The following is a 25116-nucleotide window of genomic DNA, read 5'->3' as shown; positions in this document are numbered from 1 at the left end:
ATTCTGCAAACATCTGCTTTTTACAGTTTTTCTAGATTGCTTCAACACACTTCTTGAAATTATGCCTCGTATTCTCAAAACAGTAAACACAAATCCATATGATCTCACCCAATACCCCAAACATTCTATTTTCAGGTCAAAATGAAACACTCTTCTCAAAACCATTCAACCTTGCTGTAAAACCTCTGAAAGTTTCCCCCCAGATATAACAAACAAAAGCCCTCAAAACCCCCCACAACTTAGACACTGGTGAGATCAATTCAAAACACTGTAACTTATACCTCTTATTGGGATTCAAGAATAATTTGACTGCTTAGTGTTTTTACAATATACCTACAACAAATAAGAGTACACATAGAGCAAGTGCAAGAAAAAGTTTAAATTAAGTAGATGATATGATCTTACAAGACAAGAACAGTTCTAAAACCAAAGAACAAAATGAACTGGTCATGCCACACAATATGGTACCTGAGATTCCTGATATTCTGATGTTTGTGTCATCAGTTTTGCTATTGAATGTTTACTGATGGATAAATGTGTGTTATTTGAGTTTACATCTAGACACTTCAGGTAATCATATTGTGTGTTTGTGTTTTCTGAATGAGAACATGGTCAAACCTTTGCAAATTTATGATGTTTGTGTGTGGGGTTTGTACAAGTTGGTGTATTGTTGTGAGAATGTGTTTGTATTTGTCAGAAAATTGTGAATTGTTTCATGAATTGTGTGTGTGCAATCCAGAAAAACTGTAAATAAAAGAACATTTTGGATGTCTCATTGGACCGATCTGATTGGTTGTTGGTGATGTTGTGTCATGATGTGAAACTGTTGAGTCGACACGGAAATAATAAAAACCTGTTGTGAATTTGACTCTGTAAAGAAAAAGGAAGAAATACTTGTTCTGATGAACACAAAAGAAGATATTGTGAAGAATAGGACAGCAAACAGTTCTGAGGCACTTTTGAATATCCTTGTTTTCTATTGCAGTCAATAGGTGTTGAGATCTGTCTGGTTATGAGCTTTCTTCAAAATATCTTTCTCTGTGTTCATCAGAACAAAGACATTTATACAGATTTGAAACAACTGAAGGTGCGGAAATGATGATTTATGGGTGAAATATCTCTTTAAGTGTTTTTACTCCACACACATCAACTATAAAGCATCTCCTCTATTAACAGTGTGAAACTCAAACAATGCTTTCTGTGGTTGTTCATTTCCTCTCAGTGATCATCAAAGGATTGTGGGTGTTATGACATCATCACTTTCATCCATTAGTTTAGTTTTTAACCACAGGATCAATCATTCATCCGTCTTTAAATGTGTTTTCTTGTTTTTGAAAGTTGTGTTTGTGGTCAAGATGAATGGAGTTTTCTTCTCTGGTCAAACATGATGTGAAACTGTAGGGTCAGCACGACCTCTTTCTATTAGACTGTGTTTGTTCTAATAATATGAAGTAATAATCATTAGAGCTCATATCATCTTTAACACAATAATACACAATGTGTGTGAAACTGACTCTAGGTGGAGAATCACTGCCATATAACTGATCCAACTGAACATATCAAAAGTGCTCTCAGAGTTCTATAGACAGAGACAGACCATCATTCACATTTATATTCACAATCCATCATTTCAAAACTTGAGATGTTTACAACGTCTCAATGTAACTAAACAATCCTGGATGATCATGAGATGATATCAGAGAATACTGTAGTACAGGTGAAGATGCATTTTAAAGTGATGATGATGTGATGAGAAAAGATGGAAAGAGTTTTGTATGATGATCCAGAGACGTGTGGACTCATCTGAGCTCTTCATCATGTGTGGCTTTATTTCTATGTAGAAACAGAAAAACACTTAGACAAACAGATCCTGTGGTTAAAGCTAATAGATGAAAATAATAAGAACAATAATGAAGAAACACTGAAGAAACATGAGAGGAAATGAACAACCACAGAAAGCATTGTTTGAGTTTCACACTGTTAATAGAGGAGATGCTTTATAGTTAAAACACTCAGTGATGATGATGTGTGTGTGTGTGTGTGTGTGTCTGTGTGTGTGTGTGTGTGTGTGTGTGTGTGTGTTTAATGCACTTTTGAGGTTTAACATCATTAAGTGACAGAATCTCTCAGACTATAAAAGACCCAACAGCCCATAAACATCATCATCATCTGATGAACAACATCTGAGCAACTATCTGACTCCAGCTCACATCATCATCACTTCTATCAGGTAACATCATCATCTTCATCACATCTATCAGGTAACATCATCATCATCATCACATCTATCAGGTAACATCATCACATCTATCTGTCTTCTTCTTTTCTTAACTGAAAATGTAAAGTGAAGATCTGATGAGCAGCAGTTCAGATGATGAGAAACTAAAGATTGTGTTTTCTGTGTTTATAAATGAGATGACTGGTGATATTAATAATCTGATGAAATGTGCAGATGATATTACATTGGTGAGATGTGTGAAGGATGTTCAATCACTACAATCCTTTGAATTTTCTCTTTTGCTATCATCTGGACAAAAGGAAAGTTTCCTGAAAACGTGGCTGTTGAGATCTCTTCAATACTTCAATACATTTAAGGTCTTTGCACGTACAGTCTGAAAGTTTCTGTCATGATTCCACCTCTCCTTGTCAGGTATTTCTTTGTCTAGAGTCGGAATCATACAGGATCCTTTGTTTCATGTGGGAGAGGGACAATTTTGGCACCTATTTGTCACCATACTCTCTCTCTCTCCGGTCTGCGTCATCGTTCCTGCCCTCCTGTTTCCTAGTTAGTGTTAATTAGTTTATCCCTTGTACCTGTTCCCTCTTGATTTGGTTCCCTTTAAAACATCCTCATGTTCATTGTCCTGTGCTGGTTTATTGTACTTTATTTGTAGCTGTATCTGTATGAGGTACCTTGTACATGGTCAGTTTGCTGTTCCTCTTTGTGTAGTGTTGGTCAAGTGTTTGATTTCTCAGTTTCTTTAGTCCTTGTCTTTTTTGTATATATATATATATATATATATATATATATATATATATATATATATATATATATTATCCTGTCTTGTTTTCCCCATTGTGGGTTTTGTTTTGCCTTTTTGTATAGTCTTGTCTGCCCATAAATATCTTTGTTTACCCACCATTTCGTATGAGGCGCCGTATAGGGTTTAAATCAAACTGCGCTTATGAATACATATATAAAGGCGTGCATACACATATATACATTGCTCACATATACATGTATACTTTTGGATGTTCAAGCAAACACATATGAAAATCATGTGCGCACTAATGAGAAATCCATACCAATACATCTTATCTTGGTAATGCATGCATATACACTTTTTCGCGAATACATATAAACACGATGTGTGCAAACACACCTATACAATACTCACACAAACATATAAACTCTGCGTACACACACATCTATAAAACACTCGCACATACATACAAACTCTGCGTACACACGCTTTAGTTTGCATGAATAGTGATTTCATATATGGATGTGCGTGAACTTTTCAGTGTAAACGGAAGTCTTCTTCATTTAGATCAACATGAATGAGAGCGATAATAGCTTTAACGTTTTTTAGTGCTTTGCTTGCTAGTGCAAGTTGGAATGAAGATGATATAGCAGATTTCTTTAATAGCGTCTCAAAGTGTCCACGCCGGACGAGACAGGCGCGACGCAACATGACAACCAGCGTGTGCTTAATTGATTTGTCGCGTCGCACCGCGCCGCATCCAGCGTGGACAAAAATAAAATAGCGTTTCTTGGTTTCTTTTGTCTTTTGTGGTTTCTCGTCGACACCGTTTCAGGTGTGGACGTCTCTTTCTTAAGAATATTACTTTTTGTCCCCTGGTCTAGGTATTAATATTCTAAGGTTGAAGAGTCTAGTCGATGGAACAGAGTTTCAGATCTGGGAACCAAGAATGACACAGACACAGATGTGCAGTTCAATTTATGTTCATAAAAGAGGAAGTAACTATGTCATTGAAACTACGTCATTGACCTATTAATGTTATTCACGTGAGTTAGTTCCTTGCTCTTAGAACTTCTTAGAAGTACATAAGTATTTTTAGCAAAAGGCAGCACGATGTTCTGAACATTCTGTTAACTTGGTCAGCGCTTGAACTCAAGTAAGGTTAGACATAATTCATGTACAATAATCATTGAAATACATTTCTCATAATATGATTTGTGAACCATAATCATTGTAACCAACCAGAAACTAACGTTCTATTAACGTAAAAGAACTTAACTTTCTTGGATAACCAAAAACGAACCTTAACATTTTGGGAACGTTGGGGACCAAGATTGTTAGCTGGGTTGCAAATGCAAAGTATTAATAAATGTTAAGGCTATTATCGCTCTCAGATTCATGAGGATCTAAATGAAGAAGACTTCCGGTTACACGGAAATGCCTTCCGTTTACGCTGAAAAGTTCACGCACATCCACATGTGCGAGTGTTTCATAGATGTGTGTGTACGCATAGTTTGTATGTATTCGCGAAATATATATATATAATATATATTTATATGATTATAAATAAATATCGGAGTGGAGATGGTGGTCTAGTGGGTTAAACCACTGAACTGGTAATCAAAAGGTTGCTGGTTCGATCCCAGCAGCCACCACCAGTGTGTCCTTGAGCAAGACACTTTACTCCATGTTGCTCCAGGGGGATTGTCCCTGTAATAAGTGCACTGTAAGTCTGCCAAATGACTAAATGTAAATGTAAATATCGTGTATGCATGCATTACCAAGATAAGATGTATTGGTATGGATTACTCATTAGTGCGCACATGATTTTCATATGTGTTTGCTTGAACATCCAAACGTATACATGTATATGTGAGCAATGCATATATGTGTATGCACGCCTTTATATATGTATTCATAAGCGCAGTTTGATTTGCACCCTATACAGCGCCTCATACATGACAGTTTCATTTGCGTTTTTTTTGTACTTGCGCTTGTTTGTACAGTGCCTCTGAATTGTCAAAACGCCTCACAAAGTGGTTTCTATAGACGTCAAAAATGCAGAAAATCTCTATAACAGAATATCATCTGCATAACAAACTCATTTGAGCTGCTTCCATCTGCTAGAAATAAACACAGAATAGATGTTTGTGAAACATGTTTCTTTACTCACGAAAGTTTGTTATTTCAGTGTCGACTCTCAACAGTCTCACATCATAACAGAAAACATAACCAACAACCAATCACGTCATGACAGAAAAAAACAACACCGACCAATCAGATTACATCATGACAGAAGATAACCATTTAGATTGGTCATATGCTGAAGGGTTATTAGCTTTGAGATTTCTGAACAAACAGTCATTTGCTCGTTCAGTGTTCATCTGGATTCTTTCAGTTGTTGAGATTCCGATCATGCTCTTAACTCTGTATGCGTTGTGTTGTCTCATCAAGTCTCATCGAACTGCTTCAGTTTTTCTGATTCATTTGATTCTTTCAGATCTCATACAGTTGATTTGTCTCATATTAATGACATGGGAACATACAGGGATATTGTTGTCTGCACATGAATATTCTGTGATTGTAGGTGTGTATTTTATGGCATGTGTGGCGATTGAAAGATATCTTTTGGTGTCTCATCCTATCTGGCACAAAACTCACCAAACACTGAAATCCTCCTGTTTGATTTCTCTCATCATCTGGTTTGTGCCTCTGATCTTTGCATCAATAGAACCAGATTTTATGTATTTTGATCTTCTCTGGCGGTCTGTAGCGTTGTTGATCCCCTATCCAGTGATCATTGTGTGTTTTGTTGGTACATGGAGGGGTCTTTCTCACTCAATATCACTGACGCCTCAGAAACGCAGAATGATTTTAGGCACTTTGTTCCTTGTGCTGCTGAGTTACACGTTTATCATCCTCCCACTCTCAGTGGTTGGTCTTTATTGGCATTTCACAGGTAATTGGACTGTGTCATTTGAAAAAGTCTATAGATTTGTTGAATGTCTGCTGTGTCTGAATCCTCTCACTGACTGTTTGTTGTATTTGTTCATGAGGACTGATGCTGCTGATTTATTGCCGTCTCTTCACTGCTGTCGTAGATCAGACACACATCAGATTACTGTACGATACACAACCAGAACAACACAATCGTCATCATAATGTACAGTAGACTCACAGTTGTGTGATTCTCTTACACGTGTGTGTATCTTCATGTCCATTGAACTGTGTCCAGTTGTGTATCTGTAGTAGTGAGTGTGTTTGTAATATTTCAATGAAAATGACATTTGTGATTTTAGAGGCATGATTCAAATACTGTATTAAGCATCTCTATAAAACATTTGATAGTCTAGAATGTACACACAGTTGTGTTATTTATCAGCTGAACACTAAAATATTCATATATGAGTCAATCTTGTCTGTAATCTCTTCACATGTACAATAAAACACATTACTCTTCATCATGTCATCTGTCATGTACAGTATGTTCTTGCTCTCAATGTTGAAATTTTCAGTCTGTGTGTTTATTTATGATCACTGTATAACTTGCCAATAAACACACTTCATGATAATAAACCGAATCGTGTGTCATCACTTCTGCTTGTAAATAAAATTAAGAAATATCTTCATGTTTTAATTGTGCTTGTATACTAACACTTGAGTAAAATATTTTTTAGTGTTGATAGTCGTCTACTGTATGTCACATTTAAGGTATCTGTGAAATCAGTGTCAGCTGTGGGATGATCACAGTGACACAAGCTGTTGATGACAAGAAACACACGTTGTATTCTGAAATGGAAATGCGAGCAGACAGACAGTTGAAGGACGAAGTCACAAAAGTGTGAATTATCGAACTTCCGAGAGCATGTGAAGGCAGCATTTCTTACGTCATTTTGAGATGAATAACTCTATAGAGCACCTCAGAGATGACGTATTTTTGTAGGCTGACCAGGACGTAAGTGCCACGCTTGTTAAAAAATAAAAAGTGCTGCATTTGTCACCTCCACACAAAGCCTATTCATAGACTTTTGGAAGATCGTAGAAAATGAGATCTGCGATTAACAAATATTTATGATGTTCAGAAGTTTTTCTATCAAGATCATATTTACAGATTAACACAATATTTGCGCACAATATTTTTAAGTCTTAATACAATCATCAGAAAGCTTACTTGAGGCTATAAACAGACCACTAGACTTCGATCACTCGATATCAATGTCACTTCCAATCCTTGGACAGTGACATCTTTCTCAAACTTTATTAAAAACGTGTTCCCTGGCAGGTAATTACTCGGTAAATGAATCTCCAACAGTGTTTAAAGAGATTTGTTTGCATTAGTAGTGAGATTTAAATGTGCGATGACGTCTAACGCCCCCGCCAAAGGAAGTAGTCAAGTTCCTTGTTAGCAGCCGCCATTTTAAAGACACAATAAAGGTTTAAAAATGGTTAAAACAGGTGTGTTTTATGTCATAGATTATAATGTGAAAGTGTTTAGAGGTGTTGTTAACCGCCATTCCTCATTTATTCGGTTTCATTCATCAAAAAAAACATTTAAAAAAACACAATCCCCCTCTCGAATTCGGTTCCCTTTAGGACCCAGACTTATAAATTTTTTCAAATCTAACAAGTGGTAGAGTAATCCAAGCTGAGAAACAGATCTAAGTGCAGTATTTTAATGAAAACCAGAAGACCTCAGGTAATCACAGAATTACAGCGGTACAAAACAGAGCATGAAACAAAGACGGACACCAAACAAAGGAAACACTGGGGTTTAAATACACTGGGATAACAAGCGGGCAAACAAGGAACACCGGACAATAATTAACACAAAAACTACAACAAACATGGCACATAACAGGAAATAACATAAAAGTACAAAATAACAGGGGAACACAGAGGATCGTGATTCGTGACACATGTCGAATCGAGGACATTTTACAGAATTTGGCTGAAATTTGGATTATTTAAATGATGACAAAACCAAAACATTAAATAATAATAATAATTTGTTACATTTTTTTAGCACTTTTCTGGGTAGTCAAAGCGATTTACGTTGAAGGGGGGAATCTCCTCAAGCTCCACCAATGAGCAGCATCCACCTGGATGATGCGACAGCAGCCACATTGCGGCAGAACGCCCACCACACACCAGCATATTGGTGGAGAGGAGACCAAGCCAATTAGTACATATGTACATGGTACATAAATGCCACGGATGAGTCAAAATGACAATCTTCTCTTATAGTATTTATTTTCCCTAATATGGCAGTAAATGGAGGATGAGATCTTGGTTACTGACATTCTTCCAAATATCCTCCTTTTTTTCATCAGAACAAAGACATTACACAGGTTTGGAACAATCAATGGAAGAGTTAATGAAGACAGAATCACCATGTTTTGGGTCGTGTGTAACCTGTCCTCTGATCTGCAGTGAATGTGACACAAGGAATCATCTAAAGTTTCAACCTCGTGAATTTTTCACAGCTGAGCTCAGGTGTCACAGAGGCTTTAAACCGTTTACTGTGTTGCTGTCAAAGTTGTTTAACCGCAGCCGTCGTGAAGGTTTAGTGCTGAGGATTATTGAGCTCATTTGAGTCAATTGTTTGCTTAAATATAATGAGGTTCTGTGAGACTGTCTATAAGTCACGTGATCTGCCGTCTGAACACTAAATCCATGTGATCGCAACACAAACATTGACATGCTGAAAAAGATCAAATATAACTCAATGTCATGTCATACTGTATAGTATCTGTAGCTTTGTTTTTAATTAAAACGCACGTTATTTGTGATGATGTCATGATGTTAGATCCTCCTCGTTGATTGGACGAAAGGGCGATTTATTCCATTAGCTGCGGCAGGTTATTGGATGAGCATGTTGTTTTGAGACACTTCTTGGGGAACTTACTGTAGTGATCGTTCTTCTCAGCATCTCTCTGTAAAGACCTCAGTATGGAGATGTTTGATTCTGCTAAACAGGTATCTTTTTTTTATATGTCGACCTTAAATATATTGCGTTAATTCACAGGCATTAGTAGGTAGAGAAGTTTTGTGCTGCTGTGATATTACAGATCAGTAAATGATGTTGTTTATTTACCAAAAAATGCCCAGGGGCCCGTTTCAGAAAGCAGGGTAAGTGCAAACTCAGAGTAAGTCAACCCCAGAACACGGAATACTCAAGGTTTTTGGTTTCAGAATGCAAGGTATGTCAAACCCGCGACCGCGGGGTAAGTCAAGCCCATTTCAGAAATCGAGGTTTCTTATACTCTGAGTGAGTAACCTGAGGGAGGGAGGTGGAGAGAGAGAGAGAGAGAGAGAGAGAGAGATCCCTCTCTCTCTGACAAAAAGTTCTCTCTCTATCTCTCTGTCCCTCCCTCTCTCTCTCTCTCTCTCTCTCTCTCTCTCTCTCTCTGTCTCTCTCTCTCTCTCTCTCTCTCTCTCTCTGTCTCTCCCTCTCTCTCTCTCTCTCTCTCTCTCTCTCTCTCCCTCCCTCTCTCCCTCTCTCCCTCTCTCTGTCTGGTGTTTAAGTTGTAATCCTGCTGGTGATGATCACAGCAATTTCTATTGTGATGTGTGTGTATTCAGTGTTAATGTCTGGGATCAGTGTGACTCAGATATCAGAGAACGTCACCGGCTTTTATCACTTTGTGTGTTTCGCTTCCATCTATTCTGCATTGTAGGCAAAAAAAAATTCTTCAGGAGATCATTTATTAACATATGTTAAATAGCCTAAATCCATCTTTCCAGACTTTAAACTCCAAATGTGTATGTTTCATGTTTAGTTCCTGATTGATTTATATTTTATGATCGGCATTGAGGAAAGTATCTTATGTTTTTAGTGGCGTAGGCCGGACAGACGTTTGTGTTTTTGTAGCCCAGTGGATATTTCAGCATCAGCCAATCAGGACAGCTGATTTTACAGCATGATGCTATAAAGCCCCGTGAGCTCCTCCCCGTCTGAAACGTCTGTAATCCCTAAAGGAAATCTCTTATTGACAGGGACGGACCTGATGTTAGTGTGAAGCTAAAGGACGGGGAGTTTTGCAGACCGGTCGATTTATCTGGTCTCTCCAGGCATTTACGTCAACACATGTGTTGGCTGTATTTTAATTGGAATTTAATTGGCTGGAGAAATATGCATCCGAGTAAACTCACGGCTGTAAACAAGGTCTGTAAAATCGAGGGATAATCCAACATTTACTTTCTTTCAGATCAGAGACAGGTTTACTTTGAGTTCAGATGATCTGTGTCTGTCTCTGTTGGATTGTTTGTCTTCTGTCAGTTGTCTTCTGTGTCTGTCTTCTGTTGTGGGGTGACGGTTTAAACAAGTTTTTGGATTCATGACAATATACGCAAACAATGTTTCTTTATTTTCATCTTCTGAGTTTTTTCTCTTTTTAAAACACATTTTCTTTCTGTTCTGAATGCATCTCCTGGCTTTTTCAGCATTGATATGGATTTGGATTGTGACTTGCAACTCAAAGCCTATCACATTTGGGTGACTTTGTTCTCCAATTCAACCAAATAGAGATGTTACCGATGAACTGTGAATTACAGAGATGGTACACCCAAAGCCTGTCGTGTCAAACCTGTAGGAGTTTCTTTCTTCTCCAGAACACAGAAGAAGATATTATTTTTGTTGATAATCAAACAATACTGAACTCCATTGACTTCTATTGTATGAACACAAAACCAACGACACATTTCTCAAAATATCTTCTGAAGAAAGACTCACCAACAGATTTACAGACACACTTTGACGGAACAGTAACTTGTTCAAGTTATAGAGTTGATTGGTAAATGTGTTCTTTACGCTGTGTAATACAGTTGAAGCTTTATAGCCAACCGTATGTCGTGTTCTTTCTTTTTGCCGCACAGGAATATTAACATGGTGGATGTTGTAACTCATACAATGCCTGCAGAAAGTGATGCCAACGTGGCCAGAAACTTTCTCACAAAGATTTTGAGAAGTTCTATGAGGTATTGATGATCTCATCCCCTGCCCCATACGACCCTGTAGATATTATCCATCAACCTGTCATCCCCGCACAACCTTGTGTCACGTCCGCTAACATGTGGTGTTTTAGCTGTAGCCATTCTGTTCACGTGCAAAACGCAGGATTACCTGCTTAATCTGATTATTGTGCTGCCATTTCCACTGACTTCAGTAGAACTCAAGAGCACCATTGTGTCATCCTGTGTTTGTGTGTTGATTTTAAAAAACATAATGTTGTGCATGTGTTCCTCAAAGAATTTTTTGATTTTGTTGTCTATCTCACACACATCTCAGGAAAAATCACCTCAAAGGGTATGTGTCCTGCTGCTTTAGTGATATTCTGGTAGAGCAGTTTGGAATGCCATGATCCCAATACTCAATATAAAACCCAAAGATGCAGAAACATTCATGAAATTCCTATTGCTTTCTATCTACCTGCTTTTCAGGAGGAATGAGTCTTCATGTCGGCCCCACTCCTGGCACTCCAAATCTGCCGAAAACCCGACCACAAACATCCCAAAATCTGAAGCCGACCCTGGAGCAGAGTCTTCTTGGCCGACAAGATATGATGCAAGGTGAGATTTCTGTGCTGTTGAACTCTGCCATTGATTGAAACAATAGTTATACACATTTTTTTTCTTCTTTTGTAGTTCTGCCTCAAAAGACTACACCAGCTGTTGGGGTCAGACGAATCTGCGACAAGTGTCCTGCCAGTTCAGCTCAGTGGGAAATATGGAAAGTGTAGAGCCCGTAGCTCACGCTTTCTCTAAAGAGTCGCAGTTGAACAAGCCTAACGCTGGAGTGGACCATTCGGTCGTTGAGAGGGGTCTCAACAAGCCTCCATCATTTTTATCAGGCGCAAGAGACATCGGTGCACTTCGGAGTATCACCACCACTGAAGGCATGTTTTACAGAGGCAGTCCAAACGAGCTTACCAACGACTGCCACAGATACCTGCAGATACCCATGAGCACAGGTGAAAGTGTGAGTCCCAGCATAGAGGAGCAGTCTGCCTTTAAAATCGCCTCCAGCGGGAGATCAAACCCTGGACCTGTGTGGAATGTTCCTGACAGGAAACCGTCAATTGCGCCTCCTCCTCCACTGTGTAGTGATAGTTTCACTGCCACCAGAGTTCACGAGAAGGGCCTGGTGGGGTCGTTCCCTGAAGGTTTTTCCGTGCATCTACCCTCCAGAACTGTGGATAGAGACAGTGACGATAGCCATGCCAGCGAAAGGGGACGGGAGGCGAGACATAGCTACAACCCACCTCCAAAAAATTACTTTCTTCATCCATATCTTTCCGTTAAAGACTGCAACCAAAATCAGGTATACCCTAGCAAAACATTTTCCCGCTCAAGCACTGATGTAAGGCAAGCCCAAAACCCATTTTCATATGAAGTCCAGCATCAGAGACAGTACAGCGATGAGAGTCCCTATGCGATGTATCCCAGTACTGCATGTACACCAAAGACTCAGAGCGTAGGAAGCTACTACCAAAGTCTTCAAGACTTGCCAACCAACTCAGAGACTCAAAACTCTGCTAGAACTTCAACAACCTTTGAACACAACCATGAAGGCCAATCTCATTTCCGATACTACTGCATCACTACTCAGCAGCTATCCCAAGAATCCTCTTCCCATCCACAGGGATTGATAGGAAATGTACGGAGAACTGAAGTAGGGACCATGCCGGGAACTATTGGCTCTCAAAAGATTGCAAAGACAAAGTATCCCCAACCTCACCTTACCCTGCCTGAGAATGGTTGCACCAAAAAGGCCATTAATTCTCCTCCAACTGAAGCTACCTCTTGTCAACCTCCTCGTGTTTTTCTAAAGTCCAGCTCTAACGAGAGGGAAAGAGACTCCCATGAAAAGAATAAAGGTGGGTTCCATCACAAACCCAACCATCAGATGGAGCAAAAGATCCCCATCTCCAGTCCCTGGATCATGCAGGAGGAGAATATCTGTCCACATAAGACGCCTATGTTATACTCTTTGACCCAGGAGAGCAAGATGATTGCGGATAAATCGATAGTATCATCCAAAGAAGCAAGTCATCAAGAATATTCTGACTCCACGGGTGGCAAACTGGGAAGAAGGAGCGACCGTTACGCCACAACATTACGCAAAGAGATCCAACAGAAAAAAGCTCAGCTGCAGAAAAGCCGAAGTGCAGCTAACTTGATCTGCTCCAGTGAAGTTGAGGCTGACTCTGTTGTCTGGAAGGCTAACGAGACCTCAACCTCCTCGTCTGATGGCTCCTTCACAAACACCTACAAGGATCATCTGAAGGAAGCCCAAGCCAAAGTTCTAAAGGCCACATCTTTTATGAGGCGAGATCTGGAAGTTCTGGGGAACGAAACTTCAACAGGCCAACCTCCAAAAAATGGCCAACTCACCCGTATTGGCGGACGTAAACGGTTTGCTATGGACAAGAAAATACACTCGTTCTCTGAACCGGATAAGATCAATGAAGTAGGGGTTGAAGATAAAACAGTTGGGTCCTTTGGGGACCGATATCAATTCTTTGAGGGTTCTTGTAGACCGAATTTCCAAAAGCCCATTTTTAAGCAGTCCCTGCCCGGTCCCAGAGACAAAACTGAATTGACCAGAGACACTGAAGGTATCCCTAGATCTCCATTCAGACAGAGTAAATCAAGCCATTCAAACCTGAACGCTCAAGAACAACAACGTCTCGATACGTTTGCTGAATATGAGGCTACGTGGAACATGCAGAAGAAGACAATAGAAAGAAGAAACACAGGCAGATTTCACTCAGCTGAAAACATTCTGGACTCTAGCGGAACAGTGTGCGTTCATGAAAGATCACGTTCTTCCCCGTCTGCTGACATTCACACTCAGGTAACTGGTTAGTCATGATACTGATCATATTTGGCTTCATTTACAGATATCACATTCATAATGATGCTAATACAAAATGCTCTGCACATTTAACATTCTTGTTCACAAGTTAAACGTGATAGTGGTTACCATTTCAGATACATCATCTGCTCTCTGTAAAATAGTGATGTATTATTAGCATAGCAGATGTCATAGGTCAGTTAGTCCTTCATGTAAAAGAATCCCTGTCGCGTGTGTCAATTCCTTTCAGAAAATCTCACTGCCACCGAACATGTCTTCTTCGGAACACAAGAACAAGCGGGAGACTTGTGTCATCAGGTTAGGACCTCTTGTCTAAGTTACTACATGTTCAAACATGTAATTCAGTTTTGGATAATGGAGAAATATGCAAAATGGCTTGGTCTTCTTAAAGTACGGATTAAATGGTCGGAACTGGTTTTTGCTAGATTATGGTGGTTTTTGATGGTTTAGCTGACCACCTGCACCTAAGTGCCCAAAATGTAACCAACAAAACAGACAAGCCTAACCCAGCGTTCACTAGGTCGGATGACCAGCTATCCATTTAAGGCTGGTTTAACCTTTCTCTCTCTCTCTCTCTCTCTGTCTCTCTCTCTAACATAACTTTTATGTGATCTGTCTGAAAGGGAGCAAAATCCTGTTAGCATCCCTGAGGCGATCACACAAAACATTCGCCAAAATGAAGACGCGGCAATTCCTCCCCCATCCAACCAGACACCAAGACCTGATTCCACAGATCCGTCACCTCTCTCCTCACATCATCTCCAGGTTCCTGTATCTGAAAAGTCATGTCCAAAAAATACAGGGAGGAAAACTCCATCACATCTAGAAACAACAGAGCCCGGACAGGGGGTCTCAGTGGTGAGAAAAACACCAGAGCCGACTCAATCCTCCACCAGACATTGTTCTTTACCCTGTCAACTTGAAACCCTGGAAAGAGAAATGTTCTTGAGATCAGAGGACGGCGAGGGGGAGTTTTCTCTTGTTCTCCCTGTGTTAGGTCATATCTCCATCTCTTCCCAACAGAATGTTGGTGTGTTTGTAACCTCAGAGAACAGGACACACATTGGGTAAGAATACAAATAGTCCGAATACAAGATAGAATAGAGAGGTAGATGAAGCCACTAAATCACATGCATTCGTTGCCAGTGTTTGTCCTCATGACTAACTCAATAATTCCCTTGTGAGCCAGTTGTACATTTGAGGAAACGTCCGCCGCCAGACAGAAGCTCGACATACAGAATGATTCAGAGAGAGAATCATCTGGAGGATGGGAGGAGAGTAAAGCCGCTCAACTGAAGAACAGCAGCACACATCAGAGTTCATCTGAACATCAAACCAATGACAGGACAGAATCACTCAACATCAGCGACACCGCCCAACGCTCGGAGGACGACCTGAAGAGAGAGGAACTGGCCAGAGACATCATGGGAAAAGATAAGAGTCTTGTGGATATCTTAGATCAGCGTAAGATGAAGACCACCATGGATCTGATGGAGGGGATCTTTCCTCAGGGTGAACACATCCAGAGGAGGAAGAACACGAACAAACAGGCGTGTGTGAAAAACACACAGATGAGGTATCAAACACTGTGTTTTTGATTTCAACATTATAAACATTAAAGTGATGAGATTTTTAGAGACAGATATCTTTGACTTTAGAATAAACATTACTCTGGCTTTTCTTGGTTTAAGAGTGACATGAAGAGTTCTGGTGTTTGTTATTCATCATCAGCAAACACGGCTACATTAGTGTGAAGTGCATGAATGTTTGTGTGATATAAAACACTGTTTGCTCATTTTGATATTAGTCTCTGATAGTACAGGACAGTATTCTTCATGTGAGATCAGTCACCAATCACAAAGCGCACACTGCTGCCCTCTACTGACACACACACACAACTGTTAATGTCACACACTAAAGCCCTAAACCTTCTCTGCATTTTTACATTTTCACAGACACTTCATTTAGACCAAAGACCGATACACACAATGTTGATTTTACCATCAGATTTCACCTAAAGGTTTTAACATCCTTGTGAGGCAGACACACATTTATAACATTTCTATTGTTTGTTTTATACACAGCTAGATATCAACACTATATATGTACACCATAATAAACACTTACCCTAAGAAGCATTTTTACAAAGAATTTTTTACGACACCTTATTGTTGTTTTTGCAAATGAGGACACGCGCTCAATGTGAGGTTGTCTAGATTTGTGAGTCTTTATTACTTTTGGGGCTACATTTTTCCCCGAATAAACAACTGGGCTGGTACATAAACACACACACATGCTGGTACACACACACGTACACACATAGCTCAAAAACACACACACATATGTGCTGGTACACAAACACACACCTGTGTTGGTCCACAAACAGCTCACCTGTGCTGGTACACAAACACTCACACACATACATGCTGGTATACAAACACACAAACACCACACTTGTGCTGGTCCACGAACACACATACACACAGATATGCTGGTACACACACACACACACACACACACACACACACACACACACATGTGCTGGTACACAAACACCTCACCTGTGCTGGTACACAAACACTCACAAACATGCTGGTACACAAACACTCACACACATACATCCTGGTATACAAACACACCACACTTGTGCTGGTCCACGGACACACACACACACAGATATGCTGGTACACACACACACACACATGTGCTGGTACACAAACACCTCACCTGTGCTGGTTCTCAAACACACACACACACACATGCTGGTACACAAACAAACACACATGTTGGTACACAAACGTATGCTGGTACACAAACAAATATCTTTGCTGGTACACAAACACACACTCACACAAACACACGTACACACATAGTACACAAACACACATACATGCATGTGCTGGTACAAAAGAACACACTTAACCTAAAAACTTAACCTGTGCTGATACACACAAACACACACTCATGTTGGTACACAAACACACTCACACACATGCTGGCACACAAACATACACAGAGTGTGAATGTACACATTGTATTAAATGCTGATGGTTTGATTTCTTCTCTGCAGGCTGGAGGAGAGTTTGACCGCGTCTGTGTCTTTACTGAGCACGTCTTCATATTACAGCACATCTGCACCTAAAGCTGAGCTGCTCATCAAGATGAAGGACATGCAGGAACACATAAGTCACCACGACTCAGAAGAGGAGCTCGACTCGGTTCTGTCCAACAAGAAGGTACACAGTCACTCTGAATGACATTCAAGAGATGAGAAGAATTTGTTCTGCAGTATGTTTGTGTGACTGAAGTGTTTTGTTATCGTGATGTTGATGTAGCAAGAGTTGATGGACAGTTTGAGCCGTAAGCTGCAGGTGTTGCGGGAGGCGCGGGCGAGTCTGCGAGATGACGTGCGGAACAATAATCTTCTGGGGGAGGAGGTGGAGGCCACGGTGCGCTCCGTCTGTCGGCCCAATGAGCTGGAGAAGTTCCGCATGTTTGTGGGAGATCTGGATAAAGTGGTGAGTCTCCTGCTGTCTCTGTCGGGCAGACTGGCTCGTGTGGAGAATGCTCTGAATCACCTGGAGGAGGAGACGTCAGCTGAGGAGAAGGTATCTACAGCAATCACACGTCTCTTCAGATGTTTATGATGACGTCATTGATGTTATGCTGTATTTTCAGCAAACTCTGATGGAGAAACGCAAGCTGCTCATTTGCCAGCATGAAGACGCTAAAGAGTTGAAGGAGAATTTGGACCGAAGGGAACATCTGGTCTATGACATTCTGTCTGGTCATCTCAGTGAAGAACATCTCGCTGACTATCAGCATTTTGTCAAAATAAAGTCGGCTTTGATCATCGAGCAGAGGAAACTAGAAGACAAGATTAAACTGGGTGAAGAACAACTTAAATGTCTAAAAGACAGTCTACCCATGGACCAGAGACTGCTGTACTAGACTACACCCTTTTAATCTATACTGATCCAGACTACACTCTTCTGATCAATACTGAGCCAGACTACACCCTTATAAACTCATCTGATCCATTATGTACTAAATAAGAACTAAACACTTGTGATTGATGTTCTGTTTTCTAACTGCTGTGGACATTGATTTGATTTCTCACCGTCAGAACAGAAAACTGGATTTTACTTTTCTTTGAATATATTTGATGATGTTTTCAGGGATATTTTATGAATGAACGGTGATGTTTATCCTCATGTGCTGTGAGTGTAACGCTATAAATACATGTTCATTTATTTTCATACTGAATGACAGAAGTTCAGGATTTCTGTGACATTAGAAAAGTTTAATATATATTTACTCTGGATCTTATCTCCAGATAGATTGATATTCTCTCTCCCTCTGATCCAGATTTAGTCTTTTAAACTTCAATGTGATTTTTTTATATTAAACTGTTAAGGGAGTGTTACAGTGATCCAACTCAAGATGTTCACGATGAGCTGTATTATAAAATTTCTCATCAAACACAAACACATTTCATTGATCATGAGCCTGTGATGTACATTTAACACATTCAAGCACATTTACTGGAACTGTATTGTTAAGCAACGCTGTAAATGTAAAGAGAATAAACTTTTGCTTGGATCTGCTTCAAGGTCTGTCACAAATACAGAATATTACAGGAAATCACACTTATATCTTACATGTCGTCGTGTCACCTTACACAAGTCACTTAATTTTCTCTCTTTCTTTGTGTTGTGTGATTTTATGATGTTGGCTGTGAGTCGATCATTAACAAAGACATATTCACAACATTATTTACACAGTGTGTGCGTGTGTGTGTGTGAAGTGCACTTTAAACTGTTTCCAGTACAGTACCGACATCAAGAAGATCAACATGTGATGTTTGGACTCATGTGGTAATGTCATCATTTACATATAATTTATTTTGAAGATGTGGCTTTAATCAAAATGATTAATAAGAAGAAATACTAGGATGTATTTTTACTATTTGCAATTTCAATCGTATGTTCTGTGGTGTTGTATTGAGAACTGAATAGTGTAGTACATACTGTAGTTCATTATAGTAAAAACCTATAGGATGAAATAATTTAAATGAGAATGTATGAAAATATTACTAAAGTCTGTTACTGGAGTTAATTTCAGGAATGTTAACATAAAACATGAATGCATCTCGTATTTATGATTTATGTACGTTATGAACAGTACAGTACAGTAATGTTATTTACTGTTTACGTTATATATGACAATTTTAACATTTGGTTGTTCAAAGTCTGTTTGTGTAACGAGAGTGTTTGTTCGTTCATCTCCACCTACTTTTGTTTCATCATGTCAAGAGTGCTACTTATATAAAAATGATGTCATCATTTACTCACCCTCAGGGTGATCTGTTGAACAAAAAGAAAGATATTTGGAAAAATGTTAGCAATTTTCAGTTCTGTGACATCATCCACTACCATAGTAGGAAAAAATATTGCATCATTTTTTTGTTATATTGAACACAAAGTGAGATATTTTGAATATTTTAGGAACACAAATAGTTCTGGGCACTACCATTCATTTTTTTCCCTACAATGGCGGTCAGTGATATCAAAGAATTGAAAACTGCTAACATTCTTCCAAATATCTTTATCTGTGTAAAGTCTTTTAAACAGGTATGAAATGACATGAGGCTGAATAAATGACGACAGCATTTTCATTTCTGGGTGAACTATCACTTCAACATTTACTATGGTAACTGCAGCTTTACCCATTTCAACTGTGTTCAGTACATTTACATTTCGTCACTTAGCAGACGCTTTTATCCAAAGTTATTTGAACAACACACATCAAAAAGAATAAGTGAAATAAAAAGAAAACAATAGAACAGTACAATAGAAATGTGGTGACACAAGATTTCAAAGAATGTTTTGAACTATTATAACTACTGTACTGTATTTTCTTTATTTGTGGTAAATATAGTGTTATCTGTGCACACGCAGTGTCGCCAGCTCTTATTAGTTAAGAGATTTGTTTTCAAAAGGTCATAAAATGTTTATTATAGTAAATGTTTGCAAGGGTTCCTTGACGTGATGTGTTGGATTTCTTCGGCTGGTTTTTAAATCTAAACGGATGTTTTCTCTCTCTCTCTCTCTCTCTCTCTCTCTCTCGCTCGCTCACTCTCAGAGGGATGCTGGAGGTTTGTTTGCCTGGTGTCCTGGAGACAGCATGGGTTGGTTTAAAAGCATCTCCCGTGAGTGGTGTGTGCGTGAGAGAGTCACTGTATGGCTGCATCTTCTGAGACGGCGTGATGCTTCTCGTCAGGATTGACCTGTGAAAACACTTGAGCGGGTGTCATGCCGTACCTCGTGCACACGGCTCACGCTCTGTCCGTGGCTCTCTTGCTCGGTACGGTGGGCTGGATCCTCACCATAGTGACTATGGGAATGGTGGAGTGGAGGGTGTGGGAAGTGTCCGACCTGTCCGTCATCTCCTCCGGTCTGGCCTGGGTGGGCGTCTGGAGAGTGTGTTTTTACAGCAGCGCTCCCATCCTGCCAGAGAATGAAATCATGTTCTGTCAGAAAATTGGTATGTTTGAATCTTTCACTCCACCTGAGATCATTGCCGCTCAGGTGCTGATGTTAGTGGCTGTGATGCTGGGGCTGATGGGTAACGTCAGCGTGGTGTACGGCCTCAGGAACATTTACTTTGGATTGAATCTTTTCAAACGCATCCGTCTGGCTCTTTCGGCTGGAGGTGCTCTCTTCATTCTCACTGGCGTTTCTACCCTCATCCCAGTCTTTTGGAATCTCAGTTCTGTCGCACACAACCAGACTATTGTTTTCCCCCCAGCGTTTCGCATGCCGTCCGCACCTGAAAAGCAGCACATCGGCCCTGGGATCGGTGTTGGGATTGTGGCGTCTTTTCTGGTGGTTTGTAGTGGGCTGATCGTTCTGTCTTACAGGGTTCCAGTTGGTTTGACGGGCATTGTGAAACCAGAAGACAAAGACATGAACGATGATGGAACAGACAATCCTGCTTTCACCAGAACAGACGAGTGACCGCAAACTACATCATACTGTATACACAAACATCGAAAGTCATCGTTTATTCTCCTTATGTGTTTGTGTAACGGTTTTTCTTCAGTGAAACACAATAGAGGATATTTTGCTAAATATCTCAGTGGTTTTGTGTTCATACAGGGCAGTTCAGTGTTGTTTGATTATCAGAAGAAAGAAACTCACGCCGGTTTGACTTTGACAGGATGTAAGGGGGAATAAAGGGTATAAAGGGAATAAAGAGATTAAATGTAAGGTTTATTTAAAGTAAATGTGAGAATTGAGAAACACATGAGACGGATATGTGTTTTCTAGGAGATGGTCAGAAATGATGATGACGTGTATCATGAAGAAAAAACATAAACAACCGACCCCACGAGACTCCCGAAGTCAAATTTAATTTAGAACATTGCTTGTGAATATTTGTCACGTTTAGTAAAATAAAACCGCCTGTTTACATTCTATCCTTATGTGTGAAGAGTAAATCAAAAGCAGACAGAAAGTGTGTGCTGACTTTATTCTAATGTGTTGGATTAGAGTTGGAGTTAAACTCTGTTGGACGTTGATCTCCTGGCACCGGGAGACGACAGATGATTGTAAAGGAAGTGATGTGGGAGGCTTAAACTTGCGTAATTGGGCCGTTGGCATCGATCCAAGCTGGTAGGTGTGTAGCTCAGATGTTGAGCCCGCTCATGTGAACTGCTGTGGAGGATGGTGGTGGCAGGGCACGTGAAAAACTCCAGACTATCACTGCACTAATTGTTATCCTGGAAGGACAGTCCGTGCCAAAGCCGTTCCCTCTGAGGTCCACATTGTGTCGAGACTGAGAGCCGCCGAACAAAAGGCCTCTATTGGACAGAACGCTGCGTCTGAATATAAAAACCCAACAGACCTGTGAGTTCAGATCACATATGATTCTGATGTGGCTGATGTGCTGTATTTAAGTCTTCTGATCTCTTTAATATCTCTATTATTTCTTACGTGAGTCGGATCAAATCTGTGACTCCGGTATTTTTCCTGCAAGAGTCAGAAATCTTTGAGTTTGAGAAGAGATGTCAACAGTGTGTCAAACTGAGCTCAGATCTGTCTCGTCTGCAGTCAAAAGTCCATATTAGTGAAGATCTCTGTATCAAGTCAAACATTTCTCATCAAATGTACAAAATCTAGATTATTTTAACTCATTTCACTCATTCATGTGGTTCAAATCAGAGACTAATTTGATGCCTAAATTAAACACATGAATGAATATCTCAGCGATCTTTCAGTCTGATTGAGGAAAATCAGTAGTGATTCTCATCCGTGTGTCTCATTATCATAAAGGAAGTGGGCGGGATCTATATCTGAAGAAAGCTTTGTATGAAACAGATCAGAAGATTAGCATACAGCTTTATAATGACTCTATTGTAGAAGCTCCACAAAGAAAAGCTTCATGTCTGATCTGACAGCAGCTGGAGTGCAGATCTTCACGTGTCCGGCGTGAGAAGAACGGACAGAGAATCTCACGAGTTAAAACTGATGGGATTTAATACGTTTTAATCTCTCAAAGAAACACTTCTGCTGTAGAATGACCACATCAGACACAGCTCTTATATAATCATTCGGTTATTTACAATCGTTTCATGTGGTCAGCAGCAAAATATTCATCTGTCTCTAGTTTGAACATTTTATTTCAGAATAAACTCATAAAGTGATGTGTATCAGCAAATTCAACACCTGTTTGACTGAATGAATATCAGATTTGAAGTGTATTGTTTTCTATGAAAAAAGCATCCTCAAAATAACAAGAGTTTACTAAAGAAACAAAATTGCATATAATATTAAGATGTTCTGTTTATATTTTTTAGTCTTATCTATTAGGTATTGAAACCATAATAAAGTGAAATAGTTTTTCTTAACATTGAGTAATGGGTATGTAAAATTTGTGCTAAATTTGTTGAGCTGAAAAAATAAATGTGACCCTGGACAACAAAACCAGTCTTAAGTGTATAAAAATACAAGGTATGGCTAAAACAATAGATTTTTCATTTATGGCAAAAATCACAAAGATATTAAGTAAAGATCCTGTTCCATGAAGATATTTTATAAATTTCCTAGCGTAAATGTATAAAAACTTTATTTTTGTGTCTTTATTGCAGTGCCTACAGTGCCTCTGATTACCAACTTCAAAGGTGATTTTCTCAATATTTCGCAATATTTTTGCACCATCAGATTTCAGCTTTATGATCACATATCAATAGAAAGCTTATTTCTTCAGCTTTCAGATGATGAAAAAATCTCAATTTCTAAAAATGTACCCTTAAGACTGGTTTTGTCGTCCAGGGTCAAAATTTAGGATTCATATTCTCTTCTCATTATATTACACAAATTTACTTTAACTAATCATTTAGTTATCTTGTTATAAGTATATGCAGAATAAGTATATATTTTATTTGTTACATTTTTATACCGCTGACAAGAATCTACAACACACATCTCCGCATAAATCATATGAGTAAAATAAACATTCATCTCATCTTTGGTGCTTTGTCATGTTCGAGCCGGTTCTCAAAACATTCTCACGCATGCCTTTCTTATTCTTCTTCTCTCTCTGATGGTTTTCTCAGAGTAATATTTGGATAATTAGCATTAAATTGTCTCTTTTTCGAATAGATTTGCAACTATAAAAGTCGCGGTTTCTTGGAAAGTTTTTCTCCTTCATGATTAGTAAACTTTAAAAAATGTGGTTAAAATCGCCAGAACAGAACAGAAACATTCAGCATCACGAACAAAAACAAATGAAAACTCTTATCAAATGATTCACAAATCTGTAGCCATCATATACAAATGATTTGTAATCAACATTAGCAGCATCACATTCACTATATCAGATCCATGGAGATGTTGATTATTGATGCAAAATGACATTAGTGGAAGCCGGACGTCGCTCAGATGTGTCACACATACTCTGTCCTCCTGTGTGAAGAGCGTTCTGAACGCACCAGGTGTGCTCTGTAAAGAGCTAGAGATTGTAAAAGCGGCCACTGATCGTCTTGTAAGTATATGCATGAGGTGATGAGCAGGAAGCCAGCGAATAAATGCAAACAGCCCGCCGTCCAGCCGAGGAACAGCGCGTTCCCAAACTCCCAGCGCGGAACCACGCTGGAAACGCTTTCATCGAAGAACCTCAGAACGGTCAGGTGAGCCACATACGACACGGGCACGAGTCCCAGAACGCCTGCGACGAAGCATAAGATTCCACCCAGCATTTTCAGGGTCCGTTTGCCTTCCAGGGTCTCCGTGCGCTTGCAGCTGTTCACCAGATAGATGCCCGGAATGGCAAACGTCAGGCCCGCGACACCAACCGCCACCGCCGTGCACATGAGAACCCTGGCCAGCCGGATGTCGGGCGGGAGACCCAACAGGCTGTCGTACGGCCTGCATTGCGTCACTCCCACGTCCTGAACCACACACGTATCCCACAGTCCCAGCTCGAAGCTTTCTGTGGGCAGCAGGTCGGTGGAGAGCGTCAGCCACTGAGACGTGATGGTGGTGAGCAGTGAACAGAAGCAGGCGCTCAGCGAGAAGAAAACACCCAGCAGCTCCAGAACACAAACTCCAGCTCCATCACAGCTCAGTCCATGTGCTCGTCTCCTCCTCCTCCTCCTTTGAGTTCTGTGTCTGGGATGATGATGAATCTCACGTCCTCTTCAGTCGGGTGGGCAGAAGCGCTCTGACATCCAGCCCCCCCCCCTCCGGCACACATCTGATCTGCTTCAACAACAACAACGTCATTCACAAACACACCGACTTACTCCAACAAACATGAGATGCTGGAAAAATACACACTGCAGGGGATTAAACTTGATTCATTTTAAACACATGTTTCTGGAGATAAACTATTCAGGAGACAGAGTACATCTTACAGAAATGTGTTGAAGAAAATCCTCTTCCACTCATAAGAGATCAGTGCCGGCGAGACAACGGTTTGTGTGTTTGAATCACTTGGAGTTTTGCATTTAGTTCAGAAGACAATTGACCTCTGGTCACTCTAATAATCTGAATTGAATCAAGTTTCCTGTAAACTCTCAATAATGGGATGTTCTTTAAACGGTCTGGTGAAGAACAAACAAACAGCAGAACATCTTCAATATCCAAGAACTCGAATACAATTATTCCTGGAGAGAAAATTATTTATTCGATGTAGTTTCATTTGTTTTTAAAAATCATCTATTGTTAGCTCAGTTACTAAATGACCTTTATA

The 25116-nt window shown here is 39.9% G+C and overlaps 3 protein-coding genes across 3 annotated transcripts; 2 read left to right on the top strand and 1 right to left on the bottom strand.

The window, feature by feature from the left end:
* The first annotated feature begins 10869 nt into the window (after positions 1-10869).
* shroom2b (shroom family member 2b) lies at positions 10870-17811 on the top strand. The gene is made up of 10 exons (XM_056735493.1): positions 10870-10961; positions 11272-11289; positions 11424-11552; positions 11628-13839; positions 14090-14157; positions 14484-14927; positions 15050-15436; positions 16931-17096; positions 17196-17468; positions 17539-17811. The coding sequence occupies exons 1-10, from the start codon at positions 10870-10872 to the stop codon at positions 17809-17811; spliced, it is 4062 nt and encodes a 1353-aa protein (XP_056591471.1).
* Positions 17812-18677: 866 nt separating this feature from the next.
* LOC130410186 (claudin-34-like) lies at positions 18678-23393 on the top strand. The gene is made up of 2 exons (XM_056734714.1): positions 18678-18737; positions 20005-23393. Exon 2 carries the CDS (start codon positions 20175-20177, stop codon positions 20877-20879), a length of 705 nt encoding a protein of 234 aa, XP_056590692.1. The 5' UTR covers positions 18678-18737; positions 20005-20174; the 3' UTR covers positions 20880-23393.
* Positions 23394-23532: 139 nt separating this feature from the next.
* Positions 23533-24679, bottom strand: LOC130410673 (putative claudin-24). The gene is made up of 2 exons (XM_056735492.1): positions 24660-24679; positions 23533-24560 (listed from the first exon to the last, which is right to left on the bottom strand). Exons 1-2 carry the CDS (start codon positions 24677-24679, stop codon positions 23810-23812), a joined length of 771 nt encoding a protein of 256 aa, XP_056591470.1. The 3' UTR covers positions 23533-23809.
* Positions 24680-25116: the final 437 nt, after the last annotated feature.

This window comes from Triplophysa dalaica, chromosome 21, assembly GCF_015846415.1.
Source record: "Triplophysa dalaica isolate WHDGS20190420 chromosome 21, ASM1584641v1, whole genome shotgun sequence".
Taxonomy (NCBI): Eukaryota; Metazoa; Chordata; class Actinopteri; order Cypriniformes; family Nemacheilidae; genus Triplophysa; species Triplophysa dalaica.
The sequence above is the reverse complement of the archived record's forward strand: the minus strand, read 5'-3'. Positions and strand labels throughout refer to the sequence as shown.

Excerpts from the sequence above, each read along its gene's own strand:
- shroom2b (XM_056735493.1), top strand. The coding sequence starts at position 10,870 with ATGGTGGATGTTGTAACTCATACAATGCCTGCAGAAAGTGATGCCAAC. Across the intron at positions 17,097-17,195 it reads CGGTTCTGTCCAACAAGAAG|CAAGAGTTGATGGACAGTTT; the intron begins GTACACAGTCAC and ends ATGTTGATGTAG. Across the intron at positions 17,469-17,538 it reads AGACGTCAGCTGAGGAGAAG|CAAACTCTGATGGAGAAACG; the intron begins GTATCTACAGCA and ends CTGTATTTTCAG.
- LOC130410186 (XM_056734714.1), top strand. The coding sequence starts at position 20,175 with ATGCCGTACCTCGTGCACACGGCTCACGCTCTGTCCGTGGCTCTCTTG.
- LOC130410673 (XM_056735492.1), bottom strand. The coding sequence starts at position 24,679 with ATGTTTGTTGGAGTAAGTCG. Across the intron at positions 24,561-24,659 it reads ATGTTTGTTGGAGTAAGTCG|AGGACGTGAGATTCATCATC; the intron begins GTGTGTTTGTGA and ends ACCCGACTGAAG.